Source organism: Antedon bifida, chromosome 10 (assembly GCF_963402885.1).
Source record: "Antedon bifida chromosome 10, ecAntBifi1.1, whole genome shotgun sequence".
In the NCBI taxonomy this organism is placed as follows: domain Eukaryota; kingdom Metazoa; phylum Echinodermata; class Crinoidea; order Comatulida; family Antedonidae; genus Antedon; species Antedon bifida.
The window spans coordinates 20,271,723-20,285,866 of record NC_136235.1 but is presented as its reverse complement, the minus strand read 5'-3'; the positions used below and the strand labels follow the sequence as shown (position 1 = coordinate 20,285,866).

General features: G+C 30.2%; 1 protein-coding gene across 9 annotated transcripts in view; it reads right to left on the bottom strand.

The window, feature by feature from the left end:
- Nucleotides 1-14,144, bottom strand: part of LOC144854438 (protein unc-13 homolog B-like) — a 128,360-nt gene that overhangs the window by 80,537 nt on the left and 33,679 nt on the right. For 7 of the 9 annotated variants that reach the window (XM_078712396.1, XM_078712398.1, XM_078712402.1 and 4 more), the window contains 5 exons: nucleotides 8,381-8,498; nucleotides 5,434-5,557; nucleotides 3,070-3,093; nucleotides 1,515-1,628; nucleotides 902-1,029 (listed from right to left, as the gene is read on the bottom strand). In XM_078712396.1, the coding sequence (XP_078568522.1) occupies nucleotides 902-1,029; nucleotides 1,515-1,628; nucleotides 3,070-3,093; nucleotides 5,434-5,557; nucleotides 8,381-8,498 (508 nt within the window). The remainder of the gene's footprint in view (nucleotides 1-901; nucleotides 1,030-1,514; nucleotides 1,629-3,069; nucleotides 3,094-5,433; nucleotides 5,558-8,380; nucleotides 8,499-14,144) is intronic. The other 2 variants (XM_078712397.1, XM_078712399.1) reach the window with 2 other exon arrangements.

Below are 14,144 nucleotides of genomic sequence, written 5' to 3'. Positions count from 1 at the left end.
GCCCTCTTCAGATGTCATATCTAGTATGTATCACTGGTTATGCATGTTTATTTATAACAGTACCTGCTCCTTGAGCATATTATTTCAAAATTATAGAGGACACAAAATATTATATTTCACAGAAAAGATAACTATATACTCGAAGCTTATTCTGGATTTACAATTCATCTCCCTTCGGCCTAATGGAATCTCTCCCATAAAGCCTGGACTTTCCTTTGCTTTCTCTTTTTTGTTTAGTAAGAAACAAATTATTATCTTGGGATCATATATCCAGTGCCTAGAATATTGATAGCCAATCTTTTTTGTTTCAAATTATTAATTTCATTACTACTTAGAAAGACATGAAAGATATCGTTAGGAGTTAGAATCAGTGAGTACTGACACCACCACTAAGGAACAATAATTACCACATCTCACTCACTCTTCTCTGGTATAAGGGGTGAGAATCAGTCAGTATTCTTAAAAACCACTGCCAAGGAACAATACTTACCACATCACACTCACTCTTCTCTGGTGTGAGGAGTGAGAATCAGTCAGTACTCTTAAACAAGAACCAATACTAAGGAACAATACTTACCACATCTCACTCACTCTTCTCTGGTGTGAGGAGTCAGAATCAGTCAGTATTCTTAAACACCACTGCCAAGGAACAATACTTACCACATCACACTCACTCTTCTCTGGTGTGAGGAGTGAGAATCAGTCAGTACTCTTAAACAAGAACCAATACTAAGGAACAATACTTACCACATCTCACTCACTCTTCCCTGGTCTGAGGAGTGAGAATCAGTCAGTACTCTTAAACACAAACCAATACAAAGAAAGAATATTCACCACATCTCACTCACTCTTCTCTGGTGTGAGGAGTCAGAATCAGTCAGTATTCTTAAACACAACTTACCATATTTCTTTCATAACTGTAGCTTCCAGGACCTGCAGTGTAGTCGTCAACGTATCGTCCTAAGTGTCTGTGATGATGATGGTGAGATGGACTTGAGTTTACATCACTTGTATAATCACTGTCTTCTGCTACAAAACAAACACCAATTAACAATTTTGACACAGAATAAACATCTGCCATGAACAAGATATCTAATCTATGTTTGTAAAGTAAAAACAGGTTTTAATTTTGTTTGTTATCAATCTTGATATAGATATATACCGTAGGCTACATTGTTGCAAGCATTTATTAAATTTCATATTTTTCTGTTCTCATTTAGCCAATATTGCGGACTAGTCCATTATGGTTCAGGAGTGCTATAGGAACTTATCATAACATATCATATATGGTTTATCCAGGTAAGCTAGGCACGAAATATACTGTGCTCAATATGAAATATTAAAGGGGTTCCATAATAAATTTGTCAATAGTAGAATTAGTAAAAAGTCTTTCAAAATATGAATTACAATTAATATGGTTCTAAAGGTGTTTTTCACATTATCCGGTAACGCACCAGACTTTTTTTCCCCACTTTTGTCCCCCACATTTTTATTTATATAGGTATAGCACATACCCTCTGAAAACTCCCTGTTGCCTGTCTTATAGGGCTGTTCCTTTATTATTTCTTGCTCCATAATATCATTTATTACTTTATACTTAATACTTTCTGTTTCTTGAGCTTCAAAATCTGAAAAAAAAAAAAAAATTTAAGTTTTTATGATATAATTCGTAAATCACATATAGCTGTATTCTGGACATGGTACAGCCTTTATCATCATCATCTTTAAGATTAAATTGAATGCTATGAGGGAGAGGAGGGAATGGAGGGAAATCATTACTTACCATCTATGTTTCTGATCAAGAGAGTTCTATCTAGAAATGTTGTGAGGGATTTCAAATGACAAAAGCTATATGTAAACATTTTTATTTATTTTTTTCAAATGATAAACAATCTCTGAAATGTAAATAACTAACTAATTAACAAACTGGACAATCTTGGGAATAGAATCATATCATATGAATTCCTTTTTAAACTTTCTTTAACTTTTTTTGACTATTTTACTTCAAGTATATCTGCAATAAGACTGTCTCGTGTACAAATTTCACCTTATTTTAAAATATTGTACAAGTAGTTTTATTTTTATTTTATCTAATCATATCTTTTAAGTATTTATAGAATACAAATAAGACAAATGTACTTTTAACTTTCTTTTATAGTATTATTACAAAATAATAATTTATCTCGAATCTAGTAAAAGAAAAACAACACAAATACATATAAAATATTGCTTCTATCACTATAATACAAAAACAAAGCCAAGAAAAAAAATTTTTTTTTTAAATTTGACTGTAAAAACAAAGAATAATTATTAATAAACAGTAAAATATAAGAATTTAAAATAAACAAGGTACATAAAAGGTACAAAATATCAAGTCACATCAAACCAAGCAGACATCATAATTTGTACAAGATGAAGAAGGCTCCCACTTCAAATTTACTACGCCCCTACTACTGTATTGTTTGAATGCCCTGTTTACAAACATTTCAAGCATTGTCGCATGACCCGCAACTTTTCCGCAAGTTGCCATGTATATCCATGTAGGACCAACATTTGTACAGGTGTCAATGGGGCTTGTAAATTCTATATTTATTTTAATTAAAATTGGTATTCATAAATACTGTATATCATTATCTTCTAATAATAATCTTTTTTAGCTGTTTTGTTTGTGAATGATTGAATGATATACCGCAATACTGTAGTAAATTTGCGAATTGCCCTATACTATTAAAAGGTTGGGAAAACCATGGTATGCTTACAGCGTAAAACGATAATGTACGTTTGAAAACAATTTATTGGACCTCCGCTTAAATGTGACAATGTCTGGTATATAAAACAATAGGATATAACTAATAAAAAAATTAATTGTTATACAAGAATAAACATAAAAACAAAGTACTAAATTAAGTGTTACATATAATAGATATACAGTTAGATATTACAATGGTATTAATATTTGTCTTAATTAGTTTTAATATAAAACACTGCAGAGAAATAGTGACAGGTAAGATCTACAGTATATAAATAAAAGTATATAAATAATTAGGTTAAACCATAAATAGCTTGTACCTTTAGTAGTGTCTGTGGCTTTACCTAAAGCATGGCAAAATAAAAAATATATACATAAAATAAAGCAGCATGTTACATAAAATAAATTATAATTTTGCTAAGTAAAAAACAGTAACGAAAGTGTTTTCGTAATAGTTTAAAAGAGAATTAAACTATACAATAGGGGCAAAGCCGCAGAGGACGAACAAAATGGGATCCCTAGCACTACTGCATGGAGCCTCCCCTGTAAATACAGTATGGATACTAGTGTTACAAGGATTGGACAGAGTTTTCATATTTGAAACGTAACTTTGGTCAACTTGAAAATGAATAATCTTTTACCAAGCCCATTTATCATATGTATTTAAAAACTATCAATAACATAAGGCCAAAAAAAAAAAATTATCGTGTTGGCCACGTTTTGGGTAAATCCTAAAAATGGGTAGGTCGGTAGGAAAAGTTTTTTTTTTTTTTTTTTTTTTTTTCAGACCAAAAATGTGTTGCCGGCAAAATAATAAACAATTTACACAATTGATACAAAAAGACTTTTAAACACTTTTCATAGCACCCTAGGCTCACGCTAGCTATAATTGTTTCAACAAAAGTTTAAAAAAGGTTTATTAAATAAACGTAGGCCTAGCTTTTTAAGGCAAAAATGCCTAGGCTAGCCCTAGCTACCATTTTTAAAGCCAACAAAAACAATCAAGATCGAAATAAACTATTTCCGTGTTAATGCTACATTACGCAAGTTAGCATATTATTCTAGATGAAAAATATTGAGTTTTATATTGTTTTATCCATACGTAATTACACTGGCATTAAAGATATAACAATAACATTAAAATGTAGGCCGTTTTATGAGCCGTATTTCGCCGATTTCTTATCGCGCGGAAATTCCCCACCAGCGACATCGATCGATCGAGGATAGAGGTCCGGCTAGAAGCCTAGCGTGCATGCCGGAACGGATGGATTATCGCTATATAAATAACAAGTTTGAACAAAAGAGCTTACGACAATCTTAGGTACATTTTTATTAAACGTATATAGGCCTACTTGCTTGGCGAACCCATGCCTTTTAAATCATTTAACAAGTCCGTAATCAGATCTTAGTACTGTACAGTAAAACCAAAAAACACCGCATCAACAACCTCGTGCGATGTACGATCTGTTGTTCTTTTGCTGCAGATCAACATTGGTAGAGTCCATTAATTATGAGGGTGTTTAAAAATGTTATAACTATTAAAAACCAGCCTCAACCACTGTGTAATCAAAGTGTTTATTTAATTTAAACTTGGATCCCCCAAAAATTAATAATCGCGTATTCCGGTTATCACGTGATTGATTCACGGTTGGTTGCACGCTTCTTTTTTACACGTCCGGCGGAGGTGAAATATGTTCACCAATTTGGCAAATAAGACAATATTTTTTCACCATTTGGTTTCAAAATTGCCGTTTGGCTCAAAAAAAAAAAAAAAAAAAAAGCCGACCTTCATTTTCGGCAGTTTAGGGTCGGTCGGGCGTGGCCAACACAATAATTTTTTTTTTTTGGCCTAAATATTGCAAATTTCTTTTGAGGTCAATATAACAACCTTTTATACATGTGACGGATGAACACTTAAAGATATCATAATTTTGGAGACATACAGCCTGACTGAAGATGCAGTGATGGAAAGGGTATAAATATGTCTAATTGCTGAGAAGAAAACACTTTAGGTTTGAGTGTTAATTAACTGCCAATCTCTAATGAACCTAGCTAAATTAACTTTATTACTTTCTCACACAAACAATATTGAACTTGCGCCAAGCAAAAACTAGGTCACCTATTATGACATGGAATTAATCACCAGGTATAAAATATGCTTAAATTTGTAGTTGTTATAGTATTATACTATATCTATATTTGTCCATTATATATCGTATTCAGGTTAGGCCTAGTGTATTTTGTTTTATTGATTTCCAAATGTTTTCCTTATTTTAAAGAATTTTCTCAATGTAAATTTATTTTTTTCTTTTATTGATTACACATTGACTAAATTAATTGCAAAAAATAACAATAACACTAGTTTGCTATAATATCTATTTTTCACTACACAATCTATTCAACAACACGTTTGTATAATGTTGCCCTTGAAGAAACTAGGACGATTAAGACTCAACGTAAAACATATTTTTAGAAAAAAAAAAGACTTTTTCTTGAATAAAACTTATCTTCTTGACTAAAAATTTATCACTTTTTATTATACATACCATTATTATACTTTTTATTATACATACCATACTATTATTAACGATCATTTAATAGTGCGTACTATTGCACGCCATGTGACCCACATTTGTCCAATCAGGAATATATTTGGGTGTTATATAATATAAATTATACCATACCTGTTGGTAGTTCAAAACGGGCATCAATTAAAACAGTGTGACCGGTTGGATTACTTGTTCCTGTAATGTGACCATTTTTCATTTCCACCTCTCGATCTAACGATAACCATTCTCCATCACCTTCCTATAGAACGGTAAAAGAAAAAACTATAATATATATTATTATAACAACCTAAGAGATTTGAAATGTGTGACTACCATAAAGGATCGCCATGTCAGGGTTTACAGTACTGTGTCTGGATTGGTAGTTACATGTGTGCCTTCCAACCACCCTGGTAATGTTGACAGATTCACCAATGAAATAATAGGGACATGCTCTGTGGTAGATGACATAGGGACTAAATGTGACCCTAAAGAAGGAAATAAAGTAAAGTTAAGAAATGTCTTGACGTTTAAGTTTTATACGTTAGGAGAAATGAAAATAGAAAATTAATTTATGCATTTCAAATTTTTTATTTTTTTTATTTATTCATTCACTTCATTTATTTTGGATCTGTACGTCCATATATACAAAACAAAAAGAAAAAAAAAAATAATAGCATCTTCCACAAAAAGAATCTAAAATATCCTAAAATATCAATTTTTAAAAAAATGTATGAATGTAATTAAACTTATAGCCAATGAATGCGAACGAAAAACCAGCATGGTGCCAGATATACTTATATTAATAATAAATATACAATTATTGACATCTACAATCTTTGTATGCTAGGCTATAGTGTTGTCTACTGCCGATCTTAACATAGAGGGCCCACTGTAATGTTTCACAAATATCTGCATTTAGAACAACTAATGTGTTTTTAAAAGTTACAATCGATAATTCACAATAAAGGATAGTCACCATAAATATCAAACTGTTTTTGTAAATTGCCAACTACAAGAGGAAAACACGGCCTAGCTTAGTGTCAGGTCAAGGAATAACAACGCAAGACCTACTTATTATAAAGGTTAATCACAAGAAAAACGAAACGAAAAAGAAAACATTCTGGCACTTTTGGACCTGGTTTAAAAAAATCTAAATATGCTTTTTTCCATAATGTAAACAAAACCGTATTATAATTTTACTTGTGCTAAAATGACCTATAATCAGTTTATTCTTAAGTGGTCAGTAGGTCATGGCATTTCATAGCATACATGGGGCCTGTTTCTGCTGCAACTGCTCAAAATACGGTATAAAAATACGGTATAAAATACGGTATTTTTTGTACCGTATTTTTTAGTACCCCGTTTCTGCTAACAATACTTCTTGGGTGGTCGTGTTAAATTTCATCCTTTTTACCCAAATTGCCATTCATTTATTTGGTCGATAATTAAAAGTCGCAATAAAGGAAGTTACGCCTCACTTTCAACAGGCTAGCCCTAGTGATAGAGATGTTGTGAGAGCACAGAAAACATTGTAATGGGGACAAGTAATTCGTTCCCTCCCCGAGTTATTGTCTTTTGCAATGTTGTACTGCTTTCGCAGGCTCTTCAGCTTTGAGTTTACTTGCTTTGGAGACAAGTCTATTCCGTACTCCTGCTTTATTTTTTTAGAAATGTCTTTATAAATGTGGTTGTCCCTTTTATTACCTTTTAGTTGGCCGGACATTTAAATTCCCCTCCTTCCCCACACCCTCCTTCCCCACACAAATTTATATAGTTAATAGTGTGACGTCTTCGCTCCACATTTTCGCCGAATATATCTATACACGTGTGTAAAACAGCTGACAGCGACAGAAAATAAAAACACGATGTACGACCTTATGTCGCAGGTCAAAAAAAATACGGTATTTTTTATTGGCAGCAGAAAAGGGTACAAAAAATACGGTATAAATTTGTAAATACCGTATTTTATCCACAAATTTTGTGGGGAAAATACGGTATACAAAATACGGTATTTTTTTTATGAGCGCAGTTTCTGCTGCCAAAAAAATACGGTATAAATACGGTATTCAAAAAATACCGTATAAAATACGGTATTTTCTTGGCAGCAGAAACAGGGCCATGGTCAACATGGCTATTTACGAATCGGATGTTTACCAATAATAGGTTTTTTTTATCAGCCACATTGTGGATGGGCAGCAGAGTTGATGGCAACAACAAGTTGGCTGCTATTTATTCTAACCTTCCAAATGTTAGTAAGGTTGGTGTTATGTTGTGTTTTCAAAAAAACAAAGAGTTTTTAAATTCGCTATTAACTTTACTTGTTTGTTTTGTTTATGTTTTTATTCTTAAAATACTTGATTTTTTTCTCTTTTCTATTCCTCTCCTGAAATAAATGTTTTGCATCACAAATAAATGTTTGTAAAGAAAGGCTGGTGGTATGTCATGTGTTTCCACAAAAACTTCTAAAAACTTTCTAAATTCGCTATTAACTTTATTTGTTTATTTTGTTTATGTATTTATTTTTAAAATACTTTATTTTTCTCTTTTCTATTCTTCTCCAGCTAAAAATAATAAAAACAGTGAAAATGTTTGTGTAGAGTATGTTTCATTTTAGGATTATTAAAATAAGATATTTTGTAGTCAGGCTCTTGCTCTATGATGACAGAGAGGGAAACACAAATATACTCGATAATGGTTTGGATAAATAATTTATTCTAAGTCCCGTGAGCATGGATTACAGCAAAAATAGAAAATAAATACCTATTGGGATAATAAGGGATAAGTGATTAAGTAGAAAACCACCAATCGGACGATTACTGTTAAGTGTTATATTTGTCTGTATTTTGTGTGTAATATAAGCATCAAGGAAAACAAATTTCACGTTCACCTTGTTGTGGTCATGACAATAAAGTTAAAGTTCTTATCTTATTTTTTTCTATATAAATTGAATTGTGTATATTTGAATGATATGCCTAAAGTATCAATTACCATAATGTTAAATATTAATCCTTGATCAAATGCTATTAATCAGTGGTGCTAATATAATTAGCAAAATATCAGAGTCTTTAAGTCAAGATCTTACCTTATTGGATTGACGTATATTAATTAACGGAACCCACGCTGTACCAAGTAACGTATCCCAAATTAATCCTTTCGTCCAAAGTTCAATAATTAGTCCGTGATCCAATTGGTTGGTTTCACTAGAAAGATATTAAAGAAATTTGTGATTACATAACAGTCATTTCAAAATATCGGTTTTTTCAGAAACCCTCTGTTGACAATCATAAAGAGTCAATTTCATAAAGGTTATTTACCAACATTTACCATATTGACCGCATAAATCTATGTATAAAATTTATATTGTCTTTGCAATAACATTGATGATAAGAGTTGAGTGAAATAAAGTCCATTTTACTATAGTATAGCACCATTACTATTTAAAAAAGAGACTTATTTAACAACATTCATTCAAGTCTTTCTTCAATCTTACCTTTCTAAAGCTCTGTCTACACTATCAAACTAGTGTGATGTGCCCAAATATGGTAGTGATTTGTAAAAATATGGTAGTGATATGACATCATCATGTCCATATATGGGCACTTTACATTTTTTATCACATAAAGTTTGAAAAAATGCTTTTTTTTATAGATTCTGGATTTTACTACTGTAATTCATTGTTTCTTCTTTTTTGTTCATTTCATTTATTATTCTGAATAGCAGTAATCAAAATTATTTTGCACAAATTATGGACTAATTAGGATATTCATAGGAAATTGTGAAATATATTAATCTGTTATACTGCAAACACACACACACAATATAAACCAGAAAAATCAATAGTTTTTCATAACTACACTGAATTAATATTACATGGGAGACTATATACCTTTTTTATTGGTCAGATAAAAAATACTAACTATATCCTTATATACACTGTATTTTGTTTATGTTTTTACTGAACAAACCAAAAAACCAGTGTATGACCAACAGAACAAATTAATTTTTTAGAAATGTTTAATAGTGGGAGGGAGGAGGGGAATTGTTATATGTGTGATTAAGGTTGAAAATCATTATCAAGATGTAATAGCTATAGTAATAGCAATGGTTCGAGGCTCACTCGCTCCATGGTTCTGGTGGTAGAACAAGTCTTCTTTTCTCACATCTACAGTAGCTTTTGTGCACTTTAAAGAACCTAGTACATATTTCGAGGGGAGTAGGGGGTTACCCCGATGTACTAGTACACACACAGCCACTGTCACACACAGCCATTGAGTGGCCCTCTGGGACAACAATCTTTGATTGAAGAGGCTACTCAGTATAAAGAAATAATAATAAAAAAATAATAAGCCAACAACTTTTAAACTCACGGTCTGATCAGACAAATGATGATAATTTTTGTGATTGTGGTGCTAAAAAAAGGGCATCATCATCACAAACACCAGTGTTTCAAAACGTAATCATTTTGGGTATTTTAAACAATTTGTTGAACGCATCATCAAATGTATTTAGTTCTTTGAATTGCCTTCCTACAATGTTGTATTAAACACAATAAAGATAAATTGTACTTGACATTGAACAAACTTTGAGTAAAATGTTTTATAAACTTAAAAACTAAAACTATATGCAAGATTGTAAATGCCAACTGTTGCATGTTAAATTGAATGTTAACATGAATACTTCAGCTTAAAGTAAAAATGATTAAAAAAAGACATTACAATCTCAAACATTCCATTGCTTTAAGTATTAATTCTAGAAACAAATTAAAATAATTTCATTTAATTAATAAAAAAATAAAGACAAATTTGCAAAGGTCATAGAATTGTTTAAAAAATTCATGTTGCCTTTGCTATGAATAAAGTAATATATTGTTGAAAAAGAAATTAAAAATATTACACTAAATTTACCCTACAATTTCATAACATATTTGCTAACAAGAATGTTAAAATAATATGACTTTCAAATTATCTCTTTGCAATAACTTTGCATTTGATGTATAAATATACTATTTTTTAAATATTAAATTTTGATTTGAAGGCCAATGTATTGATTTTCAAAGAATAATGAAAGTATTTTTAAAATCCCCTCAAATATATTAATGAATATAGAATAAATTAAATTGATTTTGTTTTGTTTTGTGTAAAATCAAGTTTATTTCTTAAGATATAAAATAAATAATTTTAAATTTAAATATACTAGAAATGTATGTCCTTCTGTAATTGATATATTGTGTTAAGTTTTACTACAGTATCCATAGATGTAATATACTAGATTGTAAACTTTATTTTAAATACAAGACCCATGTTTTGTTTGCATATACTTAACTGATATTATACATGTACTGAAAAGTAAAACCAAAATCCAAAAATATTTAAAGAAATACAATATATATTATCTGAATAACAACAATTAAGTACAATCTTTACAAATTTATGTGAATAAGATTTCTGCTTTATAAGTTAAATTACACAAACCAACAGTAAGAAATAAGACTTGAATCAAATTACAAAAAATTACAGAGATTAACTTCATAACCTAGATATTACTCTTGTTCATAGTGAATCATTAGTTTGCACTTTTGGGCATAATTAGTTTTTAATTTTTTTTAATGTTTATTAAATGTTAAACTTCTTTTAATCAAGGTGTGAGTGACTTTGGATTTAGCAACGATGACCAAAAAAAGTGGTGTAACATGATTTAGGTTTTACAAATGAGGTATTTTATCAACTTTCTCCACAGAAATAAACTGCACAAACTATAGATCAATAACACTAGCGATAGTGCCAAACCATTGTATCTAATTTAAACTACAGGGCTACAGCGCCTTTTCATTCTTATAGATGACACTACCATTTAAAAGGTTCTATAGTAAACATTGCCTAGGCAAAGAATAACATATGCTGATCATGTGCATTGTGGGAAATGTGTCAAAAATGAGCCTTTGTAGTTTAGAGTAGTACATTTATGAACAATGGTGATAAAAAAAAAAAAAAACAAGGGATAAAACACGAGATCATTCAAAAAGGTTGTGAGACTCCTTCGGACACCATGAACTTCAACAAACAAAAAGGATTAAATCTCTATCTACACTATCAAACTAGTTTGTCAAAAAAGTGTGATGTGTCTAAATATGGTAGCGATATTCCTAAATATGATATTGAAATCATTATGTCCATATATAGGCACATCACATTTTTTTATCACATAAAGTTTCATAGTGTAGACAGAGCTTAAGAAGAATTGGTAACGATGTTAAAGATAAAAATGTATATATTGTTAAAAGTAGAATATTTCCATAATTATGATTTATCACTATGACTAATATTTTCAAGAACTATTAGTATGGATGACTAGTACTTATTACTATGCATGATTGAAAAGATCACACTCATAATTATTATCTATCAATAATATTTAGACTATATAATATAAGTAAGAGCAGTTTCTCTGTGAATCACGTTAACATCAATTCTCAAACCAAAGCAAAATAATTACACATTTTGTTCAACAAATGAAATACAATTGTGTTTTAAAGAATATTAATTCTCAATAGCCAAAAAAAAGGCAAAAAAATTAAGTACACATTTTGTTTAACAAATGAAATACAATTTCACAAAAACAGAAATTTTTTTACCAAACTTTCTGAAGTAGCAAATTATCAATTCTCAATAACCAAAAAAAACCCCCTAAAAATAAGTATACATTCGGATTATAAATGAAAATCTATTGTGTTTTAAGAACGTGCTAGATTATTCCAACTGTAAACTGAAGTAGCAAGAATTATGAATGTTCACAGAATCAGTTTCGTGGATAATCAATAGAGCATGACTGTGAAAGTCACGTCGAAAAGCAGATTGAAGAGCGATCGACTGCATACGCTTGCCACTACAAAGCGAGCCTGATACGTGCATTTGCCATTATAATAGCATGCATGACCGGTTTATTATATGTTTAGAACGACGAGTAGCCTGGCTGAATTACAGTCTGTGCATTAGCTGCTTCATAGAGTCAAGTTTGTTAGAACGCAAGAATGTTTGTTGGTGATAGCGTATAATAAACATATGCTTTATATTCTGAAGAACAATGTTTTGTACAATCAACATTATGCTTTAGATCAAATTTCTGATGGATCAGGTTCCCTATGCATTGTATTTTGTTTAACAAAAATTAATGCAGTTATCTTTTGAATAATTCTTGTAATTAGTTTCTTTGAAGCATGGATCATTTTTCTAATGTTATCAATGGCTCAGAATATAAAGCATAATATGTTGATTGTACGCAATGACCAACAAACATTGTTCTTCTGTTAATAATATTATATTTATTATTATTATTATTATTATTATTATTAATTAAATCGTTACAATTAATTAATATTAATTAATATTTGAAATAATCTATTACTTGATTTTATATTCATTTAATTCTAAATTATATAATTTTTTATTCAAACATTACATTTTCATTAAATATTGAAATAGGAGGTAAACTGGGCAGAGTATTAAACAATTGTGAAATTGAGTTAAATTTTCAAACTTACTGCCCTAACACCGGCATCAAATATAAACGTTATATATATATTATAATTATATATATAAAGTTATTCTAATTTATTAAAATCAGGCCTACAACAGTGTTATATTTATTTTAAAAGATTGGAAGAATAATAAAAAATAATTTGTTTTTAGGAAATGCACACAAGAAGCACTTCAAATTATCAAAATAATTCTGGCATGAATAGGCCTACATTTTGACTAGCAGACAGTAGCATGTTTTACATTTGTACTTACATTTTAACAACTGAAGTAAAAATGTTTCATTGAAGTAAAGGTAATTTAAAGTTAAGACATATGTTTAAAAACATTTGGAATACAGTAATAAAAATTTATTTAATTTTGAGCTAGCGCAACAAAGCAATTTACTTCCTAGAATAATTATTTTGTAACAAGACGTGATGAATATTAAGTACATACATGTAATTGAGCTAGGTGGAGGAGGTGTACGAGGACATTCGCCTCCATCAGTCGTTCATCCAGGTTAAAGGTCATTTAAGGTCTTCCACCAACCTAGAGGTACATCCCTATAATTCTATAATTACCATTATTTTTCAATATAAAACAAAGAAAAAGAATATAACCTTAAACCAATTTAATGAAATGCTTTATTATAATAATTTGCTTTCTTCAAGGTAATTTTCTGTCCAATCAATATCATCCTTAGATGTTTTCTTGATTGTACTTTAAATCAATTTTACACTCACAAATAATTGATTCCGCGGTGAAACCACTAATGAATAGACAAGTAAAATACATTGCTGATAAAACACCAAGATTCTTTTGGCAATTACAGTGTTTTATCTGAACAATTGCTCAATAAATCTCATGTGTATACACAACTATTAAGAGACCAATAATAATAATATAAATAGTATTTAGCAGAGGTGCTCAAGGTGCTATAGATGTTTGTTCTTGGTAGATAAATGAAAGTGGAAAAGTGAATTGTACTCAAATAACCTTTCTATTCTGACACATCATGAGCGAGTGTACCATTTAAAAATAATACCTTGATTGTAAAGAATAACCTACTTTAGATATACACCATCACAAAGTTATAGGGTCAGAACCTACCTATCATCAGAGGGAAAGTATAAATTAATGTAGCCGCGTTATCTCAATTAAAAGAAATTCAGTAAAAGCTAAATTTTTAATTCAATTCGACTGAAAGTTTCACCAAGGAAGTATGGACATTTTGAGGGAGAAAAAAACAGCTCACTCAAGAATCGAACCTGGAATCTTCTGTTTCAAATAGCTTCCATATACATGATACAATGTACATGAACAAAATTATAA